This window comes from Geotrypetes seraphini, chromosome 13 (assembly GCF_902459505.1).
Source record: "Geotrypetes seraphini chromosome 13, aGeoSer1.1, whole genome shotgun sequence".
NCBI lineage: Eukaryota > Metazoa > Chordata > Amphibia > Gymnophiona > Dermophiidae > Geotrypetes > Geotrypetes seraphini.
In genome coordinates this window covers 18,410,259-18,432,588 of record NC_047096.1, presented here as the reverse complement: position 1 = coordinate 18,432,588, position 22,330 = coordinate 18,410,259, and the positions used below count along the sequence as shown (strand labels likewise).

The 22,330-nt window shown below is 42.9% G+C and overlaps 1 protein-coding gene and 1 long non-coding RNA gene across 4 annotated transcripts in view; both read left to right on the top strand.

The window, feature by feature from the left end:
- Positions 1-13,766, top strand: part of PACSIN1 (protein kinase C and casein kinase substrate in neurons 1) — a 101,761-nt gene extending 87,995 nt beyond the window's left edge. For all 3 annotated transcript variants that reach the window (XM_033919132.1, XM_033919130.1, XM_033919131.1), the window contains 6 exons: positions 707-862; positions 1,456-1,631; positions 7,655-7,775; positions 8,588-8,715; positions 9,655-9,845; positions 12,258-13,766. In XM_033919132.1, coding sequence (XP_033775023.1) covers positions 707-862; positions 1,456-1,631; positions 7,655-7,775; positions 8,588-8,715; positions 9,655-9,845; positions 12,258-12,367 — 882 coding nt within the window. In that variant the 3' untranslated portion in view covers positions 12,368-13,766. The remainder of the gene's footprint in view (positions 1-706; positions 863-1,455; positions 1,632-7,654; positions 7,776-8,587; positions 8,716-9,654; positions 9,846-12,257) is intronic.
- A 2,391-nt stretch (positions 13,767-16,157) lies between these two features.
- On the top strand, positions 16,158-20,390 carry LOC117347843. Its single transcript, XR_004536855.1, has 2 exons — positions 16,158-16,471; positions 16,543-20,390. It is a non-coding gene; the product is annotated as an uncharacterized LOC117347843 (long non-coding RNA).
- The last annotated feature ends 1,940 nt before the right edge of the window (positions 20,391-22,330 follow it).

Here is a 22,330-nt window from a genome sequence, read left to right as displayed (position 1 = left end):
GACTCCTGGTATCTCTCCATCCAGGAGATTTGGGAATCACCTAACTCCACTCCCCTGACCCCTTTCCCCCCAGTACCTTTAACAATGTGAGCAAGGGGGGGGAGGGTGAGTTGGTGCTCATTACCATTGAAGACCTAAAGGATTTAAAAGTACCACAGGAGGGAAGTGGAGTTACATGACCCCCTCCCCCCCCAATTTCATGGGTGGAAGGAGAGAGGTTGGGCGGGGAGGAGGGACAGCAGTGGTGGAGGGGGGTTATCATGCCCACCCACTTTAGGCTCAGGCTCATCCAAAATTGGGTGTCTGGCTTTGCCTTCGATGTTAAGGGCCTGTGCTTCCTGCTTTGTTATGTTTTCTGTCAGGTTGAGTGAACGCATTCCCAGTTCAGCTGCTGTTTGTACAAGGACAGAAAACTTCCAGGTGACAGATTCATAGGTAGTTCATTAAAAGAAATATTTGACGGTATGCAGCAAGAGGAGAGCCCCGGGGGCAGATGGCATCATTTTGACAGCAATTTGCGGCAACCAGAGAAAGAACTGTCACTATATATATGGGATCTAGAGGGCGATTTGGCAGAAGGAAAGAAGGAAAAAAGAGGACTATCAAAGAGCTATGAATGTAGGGCCACTGCTCATCAGCTCAGGTGGAGAGCTGTACACTCTGTCGGGGGAGATTAATGCAATATCTTTCTCTGCCTACTGTATAGGTTGAAGCTGCAAAAAAGGCATATCACATGGCCTGCAAAGAGGAAAAGCTGGCCATGTCACGGGAAGCAAATACCAAAAACGAACAGAATGCTACTCCAGACCAGCACAAAAAGCTGCAGGACAAGGTGGACAAATGCAAACAGGATGTCCAAAAGGTAAGAAGATTTACCCATGCTTGCGTGTTAGGCCGTAGTGTCTAAGTTCCTATTAAAATAGGATTTACCAGATTTTGTAAGCTGAAATCCCAGATGCGTGGCCACGCCCCCACATAAACCTCTGTGGTGTTGGGGGCAGCATGTGGAGGACCTCCGCGGATGTCAACGTGATGTTGCGTGCATGTGCGCATTCGTATGACATCATCACGCTGACGTCCACATGCATGCGTGGAGGTCCTCCACATGCTGCCCCCACATCTGGGACTTCTGTAATCCAGACAAACTGCTGGGTGTTGGAAGTCCCTCCGGGTACCCGAACATGTCCTCTAAAAAGAGTACATGTCCAGATCCCAAGGTCCCAAGCAACACATTCAGAAAGGACCTCCAGAGCAGGAAATCCACCTTAGAAGATTCTGCAGCAAATGCAATTTGGCTATTTCCTTCCTTAACCCTTAGGAGCTTCTTAGGGAGAAATCACACTAATTCTGGGCAGGGAATGTCATGATTTAGAGCTTCTTTGTGAGGAAAAGCTTGATTTGTATGCTGCCTGTTACCTGTCTTATCTGTTTGCATCCTCCCTCATTCCTCTGCAGACCCAGGAGCGGTATGAGAAGGTTCTGGATGAGTTAAGCCGATGTACTCCTCAGTACATGGAGAGCATGGAGCAGGTCTTCGAGCAGTGTCAGCAGTTTGAAGAGAAGAGACTTGGCTTCCTGAAAGAAGTGCTGCTGGACATAAAGCGTCACCTGAACCTGGCCGAGAGCAGCAGGTACATAGTGTGCCGAGGTTGGGGGAGTCCATGCACAGGTGTCAGTCGGTCCTCGAGGGCCGCAATCCAGTCGGGTTTTCAGGATCTCCCCAATGAATATGCATGAGATCTATTAGCATACAGTGAAAGCAGTGCATGCAGATAGATCTCGTGCATATTCATTGGGGGAATCCTGAAAACCCGACTGGATTGCGGCCCTCGAGGACCAACTTTGACACCCCTGATAAGGTATCAGGTTGGGGGTTTCATATTGCATCACGTGTAGATTTGTAAGCTAGTAGATACATGAGGGGTGAAGCTCATACCTTTTTCCCAGATAGGCACCTCTCCAGGCTGTCACTCAAGAGACTCTCCATCCCTCTGTTCCTGACTCTCCATGCCTCTGTTCCTGACCTTGCTGTAGGTGCATCTAATACTCTTTCTTCTTGGTGCTTCACTAAGAGACACCCTCTGTGTACTACTGCATTTGAGAAGTCCTTTGTATAACAGCATCAAAGAGACCATCTCAAGAGATCTCCTGTGTGCCCTTTCCAGGGCTCTGACTCTGAGAGATGCCCTCTGTGCTGATGTTTCTATAGGACCTTTTCTGTGCCTCTGTCTTTGAGAGTCACCCTCTATGCTATGGTTTAGAAAGGTAGAAGCTTGATGACAGATAAAAGCCAAATGGCCCATCCAGTCTGCCCATCTACAGTAACCATTATCTTTCTTTCTCTAAGAGACCCCCACGTCCTATCCCTTGAATTCTGACTCCACCCCTTCTTCCAGGAGACTGTTCCACACATCTACCGCCCTTTCTGTAAAGTATTTTCTTAGATTACTCCTGAGCCTATCACCTCTCAACTTCATCCTATGTCCTCTCATTCCAGAGAGACTCGACTCATGCGCATTTACACTACGTAGGTATTTAAACGTCTCTATCGTGTCTCCCCTCTCCCGCCTTTCCTCCAATGTATACATATTGAGATCTTTAAGTCTGTCCCCATATGCCTTATGATGAAGACCATGCACCATTTTAGAAGCCTACTCCTGGACCGACTCCAAACCTTTTATATCTTTTTGAAGGTTCCTATAGTATATTCAATGTCTCCCCTGAGAGACCTTTTCTGTGCTTCTGTCTTTGAGACACCCCATATTTGCTGAAGCCAGTATGGGCTTTTCTGTACGCTACTTCTCCGTGCCATCACCAATAAAAGCTTATGAGAGGATGATAGGTTTGTTTTAGAATAGTGTATGACTAAAAACTAAGCTGCCTTCCATGATACTAAATAGATGACAAAACTCAAATCCTACATTTAACATTTCTTTTGCTTTTATCAGGACTCTTTGTGGGCAGGGGGGGGCAATGCCAGTTCGCGGGCGGGGGACTCGCAAATCAAGTCAACGCTTGGTTTGCGAGTCACGATTTGTGAAAATGTTTTGCTCGTCTTGCAAAACACTCACAAACTGCGTTACTTGCAAACCGAGGTTTGACTGTACTTATCTTGTAGATAGTGCAGGAGAGCCAGTTGCCGACATAGCTATGCTTCGTGCACTGTGTCAGGGCAAACAGACTCCTTCAACACATGTTCTCTCTCCATGGCACATTCTGCCTTGTATTCTGATCCTTTTCTCTGTGATCAGATAAGGACATACTGTAAGAATTGCCATACTGGGACAGACTGAAGGTCCATGAAGCCTAGTATCCTGGTTCCAACAGTGACCAACCCAGGTCCCAAGTACCTGACAGAATCCCAAAGAGTCAAAAACAAAAAACATGGATCTTTTTCAAAAAAATTCCTACCCAGGCTAAAAATGACCTTAGTGTATAGGGCTATAGGAAATTATTTAATTTATTATTCATTGTTTAAAATTAGTCACAAAAGTACTTTTAAAATTTATTTCATCTTTTATAATCAAATTCACCATTCTGTATATATATCATTTATACAGGAACCTTTAGTTAATCACAGAAACCCTCAACGAATACACTAGGAGGGTGGTATATCATACAATGTAAACAGATTTCAGTGCATAGGACCTCCCATAACATATGTTATCCCAGGTCCGTATTCTGTTCAGTTTCAAATAATCATTTATACCAAAACCTCCTTCCCTTCCCTTAATTAATTGACTACTATCTTTCTTTAATTTTATTATATTGCATTAAAAATTGTGTATATGATGATAAACTAATGGAGCTTCTTCCCAATTAATGAATCTAATGTAATATTATCAGTTCAATGCCATAATGTTCATCAGTTGATTATATATCTTAAAAATCTTTAATATGCATCAGCAACACTTATCTTTTAGCAGCGAACTGCTGATCCAACGTTGGTCAGAAGCCCAAAGAGTAGCAACATTCCGGAGCTGAGATTGTGATGTCATAATGCCTCATTCCTCCATTGCCTAAAATTCAGCCTAATCGGTGATGTCGCAAAGACTTGATTGTCCTATATTTGGCTCACATAAGAACTGCTGTAACGGGAGAGACTGAATGTCCATCGAGCCCAGTATCCTGGTTCCAACAATGGCCAATCCAGGTCCCAAGTACCTAGCAACCTAGATACTTCTTTGTAACCTTTTTATGGGGAGCTACCCTGGCTCCAGAAAAACAAGGACGGATTGAGACATCCAGGTTTTACTTTGATTGCTTTCAGTGGAAGTAAAACCCGGATATCTCTATCCATCCTCTTTTTTTCTGGTGCCATATGGTAACTCTAGGGAGGGTGATTATCTTAATCCCTGTCAAAAAGATTCAGGCTATGATAGTTCTAGTTATGCTCCATCGCATGCTTGGAGGATAGCCAAGACAAAACAACACTTCATCTCCCTTTCTGCAATGGGGTGAAGCCAGGAGTGGATCAGATTGTTCTTGTTTTTTTTACATGGAGCTATACAATCACCTTAATCATAGGACATCAGAGATACCTCCACCTCTTCGAGACTGCTTTTAACTCTTCTCACCTTGAGTTCTGCTTTCCCAACCCTATATGTCATGTCTGTCTGTCCAGGTTAGATTGTATCCTACCTTCTGGTCCCTCACTGCAGATCGAATTCTCAAGCAAAGTTTTGGGCATCATTATTGACTCTACACGTTCCTTTAATGATCCTCTCGACTCTCTGGTAAAAAAAAAATGTTTTTTTAGTCTTCACATGTTGAGGAAAGTGAGATCCTGCTTCCGCCAACAACATTTTGCTGTCCTTGTACAATCAATCATTCTTTCCAGACTGGACTATTGTAATTCCATCTATCTCTAAGTCTAATCAAGAAAAAACTTCAAAGACTTCAGCAGATTCGGAACACTGCGGCTAGGTTGATCTTCGCAAAAAGCAAATTTGATCATATTTCCCCGCTTCTGTCAAAACTTCACTGGCTTCCGGTGATTTCTAGGATTCACTTTAAATGTACCTGCTTAATTTTCAAGATCCTACATGGCATTCTTCCTCCCCTAATCCCACTATCCTGGAATTCTTCAAGACCTGCCACTACCAGATCCGCCCACATACTCAAACTACCTTTCCCCTCATTAAAAGGTGTCATGTATGCAGGTAAATTAGGGAAATCCCTTTTCTTCAAATTCACTGAGCTTTGGAATAACCTCCCTGCCCCGCTGTGGAACCTAGGCTCATTCCAATTATTCCGAAAGCATTTGAAAACCTGGCTTTTCTCCAAAACGCAAAGCTATCTATTTAAAATGTAAAGCTAGCTATCCTCTTCATAACCTCTAATTTCTTATTATGTCCTTCCCTCATTTATTGAATTACCTGTAAACCATGTCCAGCTCTATCTTTATGGAGTTGATGCGGTATACAAACTTAAAGTTTAGTTTAGTTTAGTAAGCTCTTCTGAGCAGGGACCATCTATGTAATGTCAAAATATACAGCGCTGTGTAACCCCTTTAGGGGCTATAGATGTGATAAATAGTAGTACTCCAGAACAACATTTGTTATTCATTCACACCATCACCAGGTGGTGCTGTTACTCCTTTTAATGCCTTATAAGCCACCACTTATTTGTGGATGTTAGGGGAAAGAGATTCTAGATGTAGCTCACGTTGTAGGTCAAGGTGAGCTATATTCAGCTCCACGAGGTATTTTTCCTGTCCCCAAAGGGCTTATAGTGTAATTTTGTTCTTGAGATAATGGAGTGTTACCTGACTGGCTCAAAATCACAAGGTCTCCTACCCCTACTATTTATCACTTCTGTAGCGCTGTGAGGCGTACGCAGCGCTGTACATTTTGATATTTAACAGACGGTCCCTGCTTAGAAAAGCTTATGGTCTAACTTGAACAGACAAACATGACATATAGGGTATTATGACATGGAAAAAGGCCTAATAAAACGTACTTTTTTTTTTTTTTTTTTGCACACACATCTTTCCTTAAAAGTTCAATAATGAAGTTTCTGTTTTCTCATGCATAATATTCAGTTACATGTAAATGTTTGTTATTGTGAGAATAATAAAAGGTATCGCAAAAATTTTAGCCTTGGCTCCCCTAGTTTGCAGCCTCCTGCTCCAACCATTGGGCCATTCGCCTCAGGATTTTCTTGCTGCTTACATTTCTGGGTTTGTTTGGTTTTTCTTTTAAATGAAGCACTTCCTTCTGTTTCAGTTTCTAAGACAGCTCTTCCCAAACATAACCCCTCAGCAAAGCCAATGTACCTCAGTCCTCCTTGTCCAGAACTAAGACTTCCCCCTCCCCCCCCCCAAACACACCCTCAGCTTTGCAACGCACCTCAATCCTGACCTGCTACTCCAATGAGACTTGAACACGCTGTTCTGCTAATACTAGTCCAGGGGTAGGCAATTCCGGTCCTCGAGAGCCGGAGCCAGGTCAGGTTTTCAGGATATCCACAATAAATTTGCATCTCAAGGAGGCAGTGCATGCAAATCCATCTCATACATAGTCATTGTGGATATCCTGAAAACCTGACCTGGTTCCGGCTCTCGAGGACTGGAATTGCCTACCCCTGCACTAGACTAATACAAGACTACTGCATCCAACTAACTAACTCCCTTTCTTCCAACCTCCCGTCGACTCTTTGCAATGCTTAACTCTCTCCTCAAAGCGCCCACACTTCCGACCCCTCCTTCTCTTTCTCCCCAAACTATGGCTGATTACTTCCATGACAAGGTCTGCAAGATTGCCCTTGAATTCACTGCAAATTCACATCCCTCTCTCCTGTCCACTCTCCTGAACTTCAGTCTCGCACCTCCCCTTCATCGTTCACCTAAACAGCTCAGGAAGCTTCTCCTGTCTGGTCCCACCCTCTTGTCCCTCCGTCATCTATTCTGACTTTTCTTCCTTCTCTGAGATCACAGAGGAAGAAACTGCCCAACTTCAGTACTGAGGCTTGCACGCAGCTTTGCCGTTTTAGTTATATCATTGCTGCATCTTTTAACCTTCAGGAAACGTACAGTAGCCACATAGCTGTAAGGAGATTTTGTGTCTGGAATTTTGTTGTCACTGGAGAACACAGAGCCCCCAGAATAACTGCTGATGTTTGCTTCCTCTGAGTTGCAAGACCTTGAGGATACGCAAGGCATCTCCACTCATGGGCGACCTTCCAGTGACGGATCAGGGCAGGATGCAATTTGAACAGTGTGCCTGGCTTATCTAGAGAGGTCATAAGCAGGGGTCTAAGCCAATGGCATAGCCAGACAGCTGATTTAGGGTATGCATGGGCCCCCATGGTTCATCTCTAGCCGCAATCTCTGGCTCCCCCAAAACTAAACAGAAATTCCTGTGCTAGCAGGGTTGGGGGCTGGAGGGGAGGCTTGGGGATACTGTTGCCAGCTTCCCAGTCTGGCCAGCCATAGTAAGGGAGTACCAGTTCTGGGTGGGCCTCAGCCCAAATCAGATGGGGTCTGGCTCACCTATAGCTATGTCACTGGCTCTGAGCAGCTTTTGTAAAACGCCATACTTGTGAATGGATGGGGCTGTGACTCGCTCTCCTGTGGCCATCCTACAGCCCAGACCTTTTTCTTCGGATGTGTGGTATCATGGTTCATTCGGCCCTTATTTGCTATGTTCTGCAGTTACATCACAGTGTACCGGGAGCTGGAACATGCCATCCGTGCTGCAGACGTCCAGGAAGACCTGAAGTGGTTCCGTAGCACGTTTGGACCTGGCATGCACATGAACTGGCCACAGCTTGAGGTATGTCACCATTCCATGGGAGGCTGGTATAGTTTGTAGTCAGACCCATAGCTTTGGAGGGCAATGCCTTGTTTGACTTCCTGAGCAAAAAGGTGACCAGCAAGATCTCTGCAGGGCTCAGTGTTGTATACTACTGTTAAACCCCTGCTTTGTCATTTGTAGTCTGATTTTTATTTTTTGACTTGATCCAACTTTCTAACTTTCTTCCATCAACCGTTTCATGCTCCTCTTCCATCTCACTCTTCCCCTTCCTTTCAGTCTCGCCTTCCTTCCACCCATTCTACCTTCCTCTCTTATTCTCCTGTCCTCCTGTCACATGACATGTCTTCCCTATCAGGTTTGCTTCATTCCCCCTTCTTCCCTCTTTTGGGCTTCTATTTTATCTCTCTCCCCCTTCCAATTCTAGGGTTTTCTTCCTCCACCTTTCCCCATTTGTTCTTTTCCAATTCCTTCCTCTTGTCCTCTTTCTAGTTATTTTCGTTGCCCCATCGCCTTCAGGTTTCTTTGTTCTTTCCCTTCTCTTTTTCTGGTTTCTTCTCTTGCTACATCCCCTTTAGACTCCTTCCCTCTTTCTGGTTTCTTCCTTTGCCCCGTTATCTCAGCTTCCTTTCTTCACTCCCCCCTTATCTGATTCTTCTTCCCAGAGCAATAAACAGTCTGGAATGTGCAAATAACGCACTCCTGATTCTTGTGGCTGCTTTTCTTCTACCTTCCACAGGTCAGGTATGGCCTATGGGCCCTGGGTAGCAAAGGGAAATGTATATAAGAACTCTGGGCTCAATCTTTGCAGGATTTCTTTTGATGATTCTTAGGAGTGGAACCCAGAGCTCACACATACAATAACCAGAAAAGAAAAGCCAAAGAAGGCTGGCGAGGGGGTTGTTCTGACCAATATCACTGGATCTGGAGAGCCAACAACACCAGGTGGAGACCGTGGAAGGTGAGTAGACTGCTTGCCTTGAGTTGTCATTGTGATGAAGGAGCTGGGTGGGTGTGGTAATGGGGCAAAAGGGGGGAGATGAGTGAAGAGAAGAAGATTAGGCCTGGATTTCCCACTAGACAAGATAGATCTCTTCCTAGTAGTGTCATGGTATATGTGTTTTTCTCTTTTTCATGGCCATTCTGTCTTTCTCAAGCACTACACGGTCTAAGCTACAGGAGCCAGCTCTTTGAGTGCTAACTCCCCCCTCCCCCCCCAGTATTGAGCAAACTCTTCGATTGAGTCCAGGGATGGTAGTTCCATTAGGTTTAGCACTCCCAATCATATTGGAAAGTTGACTGCTATGGTCTAAGTAGTATCCCAATGGTTCTGTCTTCTTAAAGGTAAACAGGCAACACAGAATACTATAGAATTGTCATTGTCTTATGTTTGTATCTCTTAAGGGAGTAGGTTTGAAAGGATGTTTGAAAGGCCATCTCACGGAAGACAAGGTCTCATCCCTTGCCAACTCATCCCTAAGGGTCTTTTTCTCTTCCTCCTCTCCACTCCCCCATAGCCAATTGGAGCCAAATTGATACATATGGCAATGGGGGAACAACATCTTATCTAACTTGCACTATATATCATGAAATGCATCTTCCTCCCCTGGCTTTCTTCTCCTCTGTCTTTTTCATCCTCTGTCTATCTCTCTCTTTCAGTTTGGACTCTTGATTTATTAATGAATTTTTATCAATTAATGCCCATGAAAAATTTTCTTTCAAAAATCAGACCTTGTGTTTTTTTAATTAATTAATTTATTTTATATCTCATTCTCCTTGGCCCTCTGGTTTTCACTTCTTCCTCTTTTGATTTGTCCTCCAGTTTCCTGGTTTCCTTATTTCTCAGCTGTCTTGGTCTCTTACCTTCTAACACGTGAATTCTGCTGGTTTTTGTTTAAAGTGTAAGCAGCTATGAGCGTGGTCAACCATATGCTGCCGAATGGTCAGATGATGAAAGCGGAACTCCATTAAATGCCAGTGAGTCCAATGGTGGTGCTAACCCATTCGAGGAGGAGGCTGCAAAGGCAATCCGTGTACGGGCCCTCTATGATTATGATGGACAGGAACAGGATGAACTGAGCTTTAAAGCAGGTAAAGTATAGATGAGGTTGGGGCTCTGAGAGATGGAGTGTGTACATCGCTGTATTTGCTCCTTGAATCTGCCAACACATATGGGGGTTAATTTTCACAAAGCCTCCTTAAGGAAATTTCAGAAGGAAACTACCTAAGTAGTCTTCTCTTGAGAATCTGGTAACGCATATGCAGTTGTAAAAATACCTCCATACTTGCCTTGGTATTTCTGTGGATAAGACCACACAGTGGACGCTACGAGTATGTATATATATATATATCTATATATATATCTATTGAAATATTCAATAGACTTATGTAATTTTCGCCATTGTCCAAGCTAAGCCCAGGAGATGCCTACATACAGAGGGATTGTATCTAGCCATTCAATGACAGGTGGTTAGATTTAGCTGCTCTACAAGATACTTTTCACCATTGTGGCTCTAGCAGGCTAAATACATAGTGGTCCTTTTACTAAGCTGTAGTAAGCTCTAATGCGTGCTTAGTGCTGCTTAAAAGGGCTTATCAAGGTGCACACTGAGGTGTCCCATATATGTGTTTGCTACCCATGTGCTAAAAAGTAGTTTTTTGGCAGGGGGCATATCTGGGGGTGAAGAGTAGGTGTGTCTGCGCTAATCACATCGGTATTGCTTACTGAGAGCATAAGATTAGTACGTAAACTTTTACTGCCTACAAAATAAGTGGCAGTAAGGGCTCATGCACTGCTTTTTAATGGCCAAGCGCTAATGGCAATATTATCACATGACCACTAATTTGGAAAATGAAAAATCAGCCATTTTCTAGCTGCAGAAGAAGAGGCCTTAGTATGTGAGAAAGACCTGCTTAAGTACACACCAAGGCCACTTTCTACCACAGCTTTGTAAAAGGACTCCTTAACTAGGTAGATATCTTTGTAAACTGCCTTCATTAGTCACAGGACCCAAAATTAGGGAAACCATAAAGTCCATTCTCTATTAGCTTAGTAAATTGTTACACATGCTGCAAGAGCTCAGACCTTAGATTATGGATAAATAACAATTATTAGAGGGACATAGTTACTAGTGGGTCCTATCTGCCCCATTTCGACTCAGGCCCCACCCAGTCTCCTATGGTGGCATAGTGAGCATTTGGGATATAATGGCTCATCACTTACCCATGAAGCACAGGCCAAGGAAGAGCTTGCCATAGTTGATGCTGCAGTGGCAGTCCCACTCGCAGGAGCGCTGCGCCTCCACACAGCTCAGCACTCTGTCTCCGGGGAAGGGTGACTCACCACCCACTGCAATCCCAGTTCAAAAGGTGCGGACAGGCAGGGCTCGATGTGCACTTGGTAAGTGGGGGGAAAGGGAGAGACTGCACAGGCAGCAGAGGGGTGGGAAGGGAAGGAAAGAGAGATGCCCACTTTAGGCTCAGGCCCATCCACTTTGAACTCAAGCACACCCAAAATTGACTGTCTAGCTATCTCACTGGTTTATAATAATTGATATTGCAATTTCTTTCTAGCTGAATCATTACAATAGAGTATATGCAGGCTGAAATTTTTGTATAAGCCCCACATTGGGCGCCGCAAGAAACTTAAGACAATTTTATAAATCATATGCTCAGATAAATTGAACTTTCTGAAAATGACAAGAGCATCTAAAAAATACACATGGTGTTCACAGTATACACACTTTTCCCATCCTAACAAGTAGCATTCCTAGGATGTGCTTGGGAGGAGTAAAATTTGTGTACAGAATAACATTTTCAAATATGTGCCTACACTTTATTCCTCTTTCAGAAAATTATTCTACAGAGATCTTTATCTTTATATTTAATTTCACTTATATTCTGCCTATCTTTAATATAAAGTGGATTACAAAGCTGACACTGACAGTAGGATTTTTGTGTCCATATACTCACGTTTAGCAAATTCTCAAAGAAAAGGTATTTATGTAGTTCTCCAAAAATTGCCTGCTAGGTCCACAGACTGAAAAATGTTCATGGACTTTGCATTTAGGCATTCTAATGAAAATCTCCCACCTCTTGAAGGAAAACTCCAAAAATGATTAATGCTGTAGATGCTGAATGCATCAGCCTGGCTGAATAAAAATTCAGACCTCGGTGAGCCTCCATCCTCTTGCCTCAGCATGAAGCTTTCACTGTATTCATATGCAAATTAAAATAGATCCACATTAAAATGGACCCACGTAGTGGATCTGTGAGGTGGTGGGGGAGAGAGTTGGGTGGGTAGGGATTGCTTTGCACTTGTTTCCTGTGCACTTGTTTCCTGTGTTATGAAGTGTTTGTTAGTATACTTTTTGAAAACTTAACAATAAAAAATATTTACCCCCCCCCAAAAAAAAAATGGACCCCCATAGATCTATCCTTTGTCTAACCAAAAAGTCACCACTACTCCTTCAGTTACTGGTCTTTCTCTTTAAATCTGCACAGGTGATGAACTGACCAAATTAGGCGAGGAGGATGAACAGGGATGGTGCAAAGGCCGCCTGGACAACGGGCAGTTTGGTCTATATCCAGCCAATTATGTGGAGGGTATCTAATCCCATAGCCTGATGTATGCAACCAGTTTTTGCTCCTCCTCTTCTCTGTAGCTTTCTTCATCTCTTTCAGCCAGACCCATATGGTGTCACACAGAGCATCCGAAGGGGTTTGCTGATCGTCCAGTCCAGGTTATCTTTTGTAAAGGTTTCCTCATAGGACAGTGTATTTTATGTAATTTAATTTAAGATGCATCTGTGAAACCATAAGTTAGTGCTGTGCCTCGCATCCCACACTCCTGCCAGAGAGATCTACCTCAGTTCCTGGGGAAATGCATTCTCTCTTGGTCATGCAAGCATTCTGATTGGTTGTGTTGAAGGATTTATTTTTATTGTGAACGAATGGATGACGGGTATGCTCCGATTGGCCGAAGTTGGGTGACGCAGCTTTTTGTATGTTACTTCTCAGCAGGAAAACCTGTGGTCCAGGTTTTATCAATCTGGTGGTTCTTTCTGGTTTGCACTCTGAGAAATGACCTGTCACAGTTATGACAAAAAATATCAAAGACCCCTATCTCTAATTGAAACTGACTTTGTTCTGATTCCTGTTCCACCTAATGTGTAACCTATAACAGCAGCATTCATACCCAGAGGGGATTACGTATTATGGATAGGACGTGACCAGACTCGGATCTTTAAAGGTACAGAACTGAAATTAATGATGTTGTTTATTATAATGGAGCACCACATATATTAAGGATCATGCCCTGAGCACAGAGGGATTGGACTGGACTTGTTGTAACATTATTGGGGGGGGGGGCTGCCTGATTCCCATATTTCACTGCAAGCACAGTGAAGGACTGACACAGTGCTTCCCAATCTTTTTGTATCTGACCTCTTTGAAAAGTGATAGTCTAGCCAGCTCCAGTGCACAGCTTTTAAAGTCTCTTACCCATGGCTCTTATACTGTAGTGCTAGAGCACCAGACCTCCTCAGATCTTCAAATGGAGCCACAACCAGCACTCAGAATTTGATCTTATCTTAAGACACATCTGAAAGTCTTGGGATTTGCTCACACTTCTTTTAACAGGGTTTCATCTTGTGGCCCACACCTTTTTGAATCCAGGATTACAATTTGACTTTTCCTGGGCTAGAGAATTAATTGAGTCAAATTTACTGTTCCGAGAGAAGAATATTTTGAAAGAATAGGGGGCATTCCAGTTGAGTTTAGAAGAATTTTTCAGGAGTTTTAAGGGGAGCTTCCTGAGTCTGTGAAGACAACTTTCTGAAAGAGGGATAGAGAGCATTCCTAAAGTGTGAGCAAATATCCCGAGAGAGTAGAGTGTCCCAAAAGAGTTAGGGTAAGTGATCTGATCTGTTTCACAGTATGTTCCCCTTCCCTTTCTGCAAACCTCAAAAAGTGAATGAAGACCAGCACCTGCATCCTTTCCTTTTCTCTCCTCAAGCACACATGCATACACACACTCTAAATGTCTTGGAGGCCACCAAGGCCTGTAAACGTCGTAGAGAAAACAAAGGACCACATTTTCCCACCTGCATGCATGTCTTAACCTCTCTGCATACAGTTCACCCAACAGCAATATATATTGTATATGGCTGCTTCTAAGAAGTAACCAACTATTAATAACTCCTAGCACTGATTATTTATAATTTCATTTCACTCTACAGCAATGATAAGCTTCTGCAAATTCTCTGCTATCTTCCAACACATTGGAACACAACAGGTACATTCTGAAATCTCCTTCCACTTTGGGGCTTGTCCAGGGACCTTCTTCTTGGTGGAGCCCCTATAGCTTAGGGTATGACAGGGGGGACTGTTCATATTATTTTGAGTCAATAGTAGCATGTGGCTTGAGAGGCATGGCCTGGGAACCTCTGTCTCTCTGCAAATGACATTTTTCTTCTTCTTGTTGGGGGTCTCCCAACAATGTAGGATATGGTAGGCTAGGGTCTTCTATCTCTTTGAGGTCTCTGGTCATGTAGTACAAATTCAGAGTATTCTGTCTTAGGATGTAACAATGGAATTTTTTTTTTTCTTTGGGGAGTCCAGTGGTGTGAGATTTAAAAGATATTTAGGGGTGATATTCAATCCATGGCGGTCAGCAGTTTTAAAGCCACAGTCCACTGTGGGATGAATTAGACCTGGATATTCAATGTCAACCATGTTTAGGTACTGTACTAAATATTTGGATTCTCAGTGGACATGGAAGTTAGGCAGGTGCCAGCTTATAGTACCCACATATCTAACTGGGCAAAGAAAAGAGGCTTGCTTTCTCTGCATACCTACCTACCTGCCCATACCTACCACTTAGGTATGTGCACAAAGTCAAAACACAAAAAGGTAAAAAAAATTGTCTTCATACAGCATGAAAGGAAAAATTAAAAAATAAATCAGAAGATAATATATAAATTACCTCACACAAAGCGCTTGAATAGTAATCAAAACCCCCCTTATACCAATTGCAATGTGTAATATATGCTCAGAGACCTGAAGGCCACATGGGATAATAATCCCAAAATAAGCCTCACCACCCAATCATTGCATACATACGCCTTAATAAATCTTGATTGAAATAATCTGCATATGCTCAATAAATTGAAAAATGTCAAACTAATCTCCAACTCAGGACTTCATAAACTTGTCAAAAGAAGGTCCCTATAAATTAAAAAATACTCTTGTTACTCAAACAAGTTGTTGCTGCATTACACAGTCCCTCGTAAGTATCTTAATACAACAGAACCAGGAGGTATCTGCTCATGGATCATATTCTTTTCGATCCATATTCATCCAAAATCAAATGCTTGTAACCGCTAGCACATGCCACGGTGTTAACTTGAACTGCCTACGTGACCAGGGCCGGATTAAAGAGTAGGCCCAGGAGACACGTGCCTAGGGCCTGAAACTATGAGTGGGGCCTTAGGGGGAATCGAACAGGGCAGCTGCCCTGGGCCCCACAGATTCAGGGGGCCTCCGCAGTCCGAACTTAAAACAACTCTCTTAAATGCTACATGTTCCTTTTCAGAGGGGCCCTGAAATGGCAGTTGTTCTTACAAACTGCCGGCGGCTGCCCTAAAGCTGTCCCTCTGCAGCAATCCGCCCTGTCAGAAACGGGAAGTTGTGGCAGAGGGAAAACTTTGGGGAGCCACCGGCAGCTTGTGAGAACAGCTGCCATGTTGGAGCCCCTATCAGGGGAGTGGGGGGCGGGCTGCCCCAGGTTCTGCCTTCATGTCAGTAAACACTAGAAGCGTACCAATCTCTTAAGAACATAAGAAGCGCCATCTCCGGATCAGACCTTCGGTCCATCAAGTCCGGCGATCCGCACACGCGGAGGCCCTGCTAGGTATACACCTGGCTTATTTTATATCCAACCATATCTTTATATGCCTCTCTCAAGGAGATATGCATCTAGTTTGCTTTTGAAGCCTAGGACTGTCGATTCCGCAATAATCTCCCCTGGGAGAGTATTCCAGATGTCAACCACTCTCTGTGTGAAGCAGAACTTCCTGATATTAGTCCTGAACTTGCCCCCCCTTAGCTTCATTTCATGTCCTCTTGTCCGTGTCAAATTGGACAATGTAAATAATCTTCTCTGCTCTATTTTGTCGATTCCTTTCAGTATTTTGAAGGTCTCGATCATATCCCCACGCAGTCTCCTTTTCTCAAGGGAGAACAATCCCAGTGTTAAGTCGATCCTCATATTCCAGTTTCTCCATACCCTTCACTAGTTTAGTTGCTCGTCTCTGCACCCTCTCCAGCAGTTTTATATCCTTCTTTAGGTAGGGAGACCAATGTTGGACGCAGTATTCCAAGTGGGGTCTGACCATTGCCCTATAAAGCGGCATAACTTTCTCCGATCTACTCGAGATTCCTTTCTTTATCATGCCCAACATTCTATTTGCCTTATTTGCCGCTGCTGCGCATTGTGCCGACGGCTTCAGGGTCCTATCTATCAGTCTACCTATCTATCTTAGTTCAGACTGCCTTGCTTCCCAACTCGCCATCGTTAATGTTTAAAATTTGCACAATTTTTTTGGGAGAGACCCCGAAGCAGGACATGGAAGGAGAGGCTAGCACAGGGAATTACTATTGGTTAGAGAGAAGTAGGAATGCAGCTTTCTCCTCTCCACATTGCAGTGCTGGCAAACGTCCTGATTTTCTTTCATTGGTTGTGCTGCAGCACAACGGGCCAATCACAAAGGACCTCAGGGATTCTGAGGTCCTTTGTGATTGGTCTATTGTGCCCCAACTGACCCAATGAAAATTCAGCAAGTGGTGAGCCAATGACAGCAAGACTGGAACAGAATGCTCTGGAACACAGCGGAGAGCAGGAGGAGGTGAGAGGAAGCACCTAAGCAATGGAAAAGTGATTTGGGGGGGAATCACAGGGGAAAGAATGGCAAAGTAAGAAGGGTGACAAAACAGGGAGAGGTGGTTGCATGGAGGATCAGGGAGAATGTCTCCAGGGCGGGGATCATAAACAGGTTGATGGTTGTAATCTAAGAATGTGGTGATGGTTGCTTGTCTGCTTCTGCAATGGCTGTTTTCTGTTCTTAGTAATGGAAACATGGAAAGTTCAATTTCCTAAACAAAGTGCACGATTCCAACTACATGTCATGTTTGCAGGGATGCACTGGTATGCTGATAGTTGTGGTGAAATGGTGGGGCATTACTCTGAATTTTTGTGTTTATGTTCCTAACAGTACTCGTACAATTTTCCATAAGAATAGTAAAATGATGCGGTAAATGTAAGGTGTGTGTGTGAATTGTGTCAAAATGGTTTTATTTCGATGGGTCATGAGAAGGAGCCAACAGCTGTGAACCCATTAGAATGTTATACATTGTCCATTGTCCATGTCATTTGTCTTGTATAGGATATGATGTACTTCAAGGGCAATTAAGACGAGAATTGTGGAACATTTGTCATAATCGGTAATCGAATCACAGATGCGCCGCTGGTTCAACATTGGGTTGAACATCGGCATGATTCAGAGGATTTACAGTTCACGGTTTTGGAAGCTCCGACATTTGAAAGAAGGGGGGGGGGTAATTCTGCAGCAACATTATGGAAGAAAGAGCACTGCTGGATTTTAGAAGTTGAATACTATAACCGCTTTTGGGCTCAATAATGACGTTGAATGGAGGGCTTTCTTAACTTGAGTTCCAGTTCACAGTTGGGCTCAGAATTTTACTCTTGTTAGTTTGTTTCATTCTTGGGTTCCCCCAATGGCCCTTCCTTCTGTTCCACATTATTTGTCGTCACGTGGGGCATTTCCAGTTTTAACACTGCGGCGTGTGCTGGCGGTTACAAGCATTTGATTTTGGATGAATATGGATCGAAAAGAATACGATACACGAGCAGGTACCGCCTGGTTCTGTTGCCGTTAAGACAAGCATGAGCGACTGTGTAATGCAGCAACAACTTGTTTGAGTAACAAGAGTATTTTTTTGATTTATAGGGACCTTCTTTTGACAAATTTATAAAGTCCTGAGTTTGGTTTCCTGAAGCAGGAAACAAGCACGGTCCATGTTGGGACTTTGTTAAGCCAGTTTTTGGAGATCTAGTTTGACGTTTTTCCATTTATTGAGCATATACTGATTATTTTAATTAAGATTTATTAAGGCATGTATATGCAGTGATTGGTTGGTGAGACTTATTTTGGGATTATTATCCCATGTGGTTGTCAGGTCTCTGAATATATACTACATGTTGCAGTTAGTATAAGAGAGATTTGATTATTACTATTCAAGCGCTTTGTTTGAGGAAATGTATACATATCTTCTGATTTTATTTTTAAGTTAGGTATGTGGGCATCGACATGGGCTATCACTGGAATGTGCGTACCTTCTGACTCCATCCAGCACTTTCCCGATTGTGTTGGGGTGGCCGAGCCAACATTCGGCAGTATGGCCCAGTTGCTGAATATCAATGGATAGCTGATGGAGCAATATTTAACTAGGCCTGTCCTGGCTGCTTAAATCATTTTCAAGATCAACTCCTTCTTTTCCAGAATCCGATTGAGTGTGCCAGAAACCTTGCAATATATTTTGTTTAGGATGTTACTTTTTTATGCTGAAGTCCTCAGTAATGTCTTGAGGGCTGGAATGGCTCCATCTATCTCCTCACTGTTAATTCTGATCTCCTTGGCATGTTTGAAGCTTCTGACCAAAAAGTGCAATACAAAGCAAAAAAAAAAAAAGAGGTTAATTTGTGGGCATAGAGAGGGAAATAAAGTTGTAAAAGAAAATGAAAAAGAGGGGAGACAATTGCAGTGAACCTGCTCTGTGAAAAGTTGGAGCCTCTCTGTCTTTGTGCATCACGCTTTCCCTTGATCATTTAAGCATTGACCAACAAACAGTTTCTGGTTCTTCTAAAAAAATTGGGAAGTCCTCCTTCTTAATCACCTCTTCCACCCTTTGTCTTCTCCAGAAGGTGGTCAGATCACCTTCCCCTAGTAGACTGGACATCACTTCCGGCTGTTCTTGTGTGAATTATCCAGAACACCCTTCCTGAATTTTAAATCATGTGACTGGATGTGATGTCACCAACATGTCTCATCTGGTGCTTCTCTTCAGTTGATGCAGGCTTGCTAACCATCAAAAGGCACCATTGTACCTGCAGTGCACCATTTTGTACATGACTGTGTAATTTAAAGAGATCTATATATAAAGAGAGAGATATACAGTATAATATACTTATAAATATATATTGTGAATGTATTATTGTGGCTAAACACTGAATGATTTCTGTACACAGACTGTTGATTCCTAATAGCTGTTGAAATCATGGTTGTTAAATATTTCCTTAATCTATATTTGATTTCTAGAAGAGAGATGCATCCATTTTAGTCAGTACTGGGCTCTCCCTCTTGCAAGATACACTCTTATACTGCTTTAAGATTCTGCGCACTTTCTGGAACCATCTATCAAGACCTCTATGCATTCTAGTGCTTAGTGACTTCCATCTCAACATCTGCCCAGTTTACTAGTTACAGTCACTTTTCATCTTCAGACACATTACAGAGACAAGGCTCCAGATGTTTCCATAGCTGAGCAGATGCTGACCTCCAACTGTCAGGAACTTAGGGTATGTGACTGACATGTCATACAGATCTGCACAGATGCATTCAAACTGACTCATTTTTTGGGACAGGACAGAATAAATAATGTTTTGTTTTGTTTTTTTAACTATTGCTACTAGAAGTTTGCATAAGGGGAATGAAATTAAATTAGGAAACTTGACATCCCAGTTTCCAATAACTTTAAAAACTCTCAAATACACGAGAATTGTCTAGCTGAGTAATCACTAGAAATTGATATTGCCTGAGTTGTCTTTGTGTACACTTGGCTAGCAGCTGTTGTCTGGTGAGTTTTCCCAAAGCAGTTTCCAAATAGAGTTTCAGAGACAGATAGATGTTGGTTTGGGAAGTATCACTTTCAATTCTGTTGTCATCTGGTATATCCTTTCCCCATTTCTGTCTCCAGAAGCAAGGACAGAGAAAAGTCGTCATAGGTGTCAGCATTTCAGAATGAATTGGGGGTGCCAAACACAATACAAAATACCCCTCCCTGGGCACAGTGAATGAGTGTGCTCAATATTGGGGGTACTGAGCACCCACCATGTTTGCTCCTTTGAATGTCTTATTAATGTGGCTTTGCTCGGGAGCTAAGAGCGGCAGACGGGTGTACATAAACTGCGCTATGCTGTAGTTACTCTTTGATTCTATCTCTATAGAATCTCTGTTGGATTCTACAAAGGTCCAACTCCAAGTTGGGTGCCCTAATTAATGTGTGCCCAACTTTGGGTACAAGAACTTAATGCCTGCTGATATCCAAGAATTCTATAATATGGCACCTAATTTCTCGGAACGTCTCTCATCTGCTCATGCCCCTCCCATGGCCACACTCCCTTTGGAGTTGCACACTATAAAATTTAGGCTCCCATGTTATAAAATAGGACAGATGTACGTGTAACTCTTAATTAGTGCCAATTAACCTCAATAATTGATTGCTGGCACCTAATTGACTAATTAGTTAATATGTACATATGAGATCTTCTTTCCCACCCCCCACCCCTGCAAATTAGGGCACTCAACTTGGAGTGGCCTTTGTAGAATCCAATAGAGATTCTATAGAGATAAAGTCAGAGTAACTACAGCACAGTGTGTACACCTGGCTGCCACCTAGTGACTAGACGGAGTACTTGCAGGCTAGTATGCATAGCAAATATAGGGCCCCATTAAAAAACAGAAATGTCACTGAATTTCCTTCCATGCAGACTGAGTAGTTCTGGGGTTTTGAATAGGAGAGGGCAGATCACCCACCTACTCTCACTCTCATTCTTTGTGCTCCCTCTTTTCTGATTTTTCCAGGGTCTTCTGCAGAAGAAATGTACTTGATGCAGACAAACGAACGTTGTTTCAAAAGAAACAGGGACCCAACACGGTCCGTGTTGCGATTTAACACATCTTCGCTCTCAGCATAGCGCTAAGACGATCCTCTCTACGACCACTACTTTGATGCGTACACTAACACAGGCACCAGATTTTCTCTCATGTTGTTACAGTTCTATCGTTTTGTTTTATTTTCTAAAAGGAAGGCCGGACCCCTGAGGAAGATGTGTTAATCGAAACACGGACCGTGTTGGGTCCCCGTTTCTTTTGAAACAATGTTAGTTTGTCTAACTAAACTGCCGGCATCAAGTATATTTGTTCTGCAGTTTTCCTTTGGTTTTCTGACTGGGTGACTTTCACTGCAGACTTTTTGGAATTCCTTTACTTTTGTTGACCTTTGTTTTCTAGGGTCTTCTCCATTTCTACTTTCCCTGCAGGTTACTGTTCACCTATCCCTCCCACTGCTCACCCATCACCTCATTTTCTCTAGAGATGTGATATGCTCTAGATTGGAGGGCAGGGAATTTTTTTTTTTTTAAATTCTTTATTCATTTTCAAAATTACATTAAGTGTTAAATATATTCATTCACATTAACAATAAGTACATCACTTACAAATAATCATTGGTACATCATATAAATTCTTATCTCTTCCCCTTTCCCATCCCTCCCGCCCATATATTCCATTATCCTATAAAACATGTATTAAGAGAATTCCCCCTTCCCTACACCTTAAATTGATAAGGGAAACACTTTCAATTAATCTTTACAATATTTTGTTGATGGTTTCCACACATCTTGAAATTTCTTAAAATATCCCCGTTGTAATGCAATAAACCTTTCCATTTTGTAGATATGACATAAAGAATTCCACCAGAAGTTGTAATTTAATCTCCTCCAATCCTTCCAATTATATATAATTTGCTGAATGGCAACACCAGTCATAAGTAGTAATTTATTGTTATTTGCAGAAATCTGACTCTTTGCTCTCATTTCCGTTCCAAATATCACAGTATCATAGGATAATGCCACTGGAGGGCAGGGAATTAGATGCACATAGTGGAAGGGAATATGAAAGACACTGGTTTATTTATCAGGTCCGGCTCACCCTATGGATAAGGTGGGGCATTGACTTGGGACACCAATGATAAAAGATGCCAAAATTCCTCTCCGGCATCTCTTTCTGGAGCACCAGCGCTTCACACATGCTGCCTGCAACAAGCCCATAGCCTTCCTCTACCCTCTGTTTCTGGCTGGGCTGTACACAGCAGAGGGAAGGCTCTAGGCTGGGTGCAGGCAGTGGGTGTGGATTGCTGCTGCCGCCAGGATGCTCTAGTTTGAGGGTAAACCAATGAAATTCATCCACAATTTTTAGTCGATGAAGAAGACCTCTTCATTGACTAAAAGTTGTGGATGAATTTCATTGTTTTAAAAAAATTGTGGATTACCTTCTTGTTTTAATAAAGCCTGCATCGGACGCCACCGTTTCTTTAGTGATGGTTTCTTGACACCAATTATTTTGTAGCACAGGCTCTTTATTTTGGAGAGGTTCAGTGTCCCGATACGGGGATTGTGCTTTATTTTTATTTTTTAGAAAGGCAACAGACACTTTTAT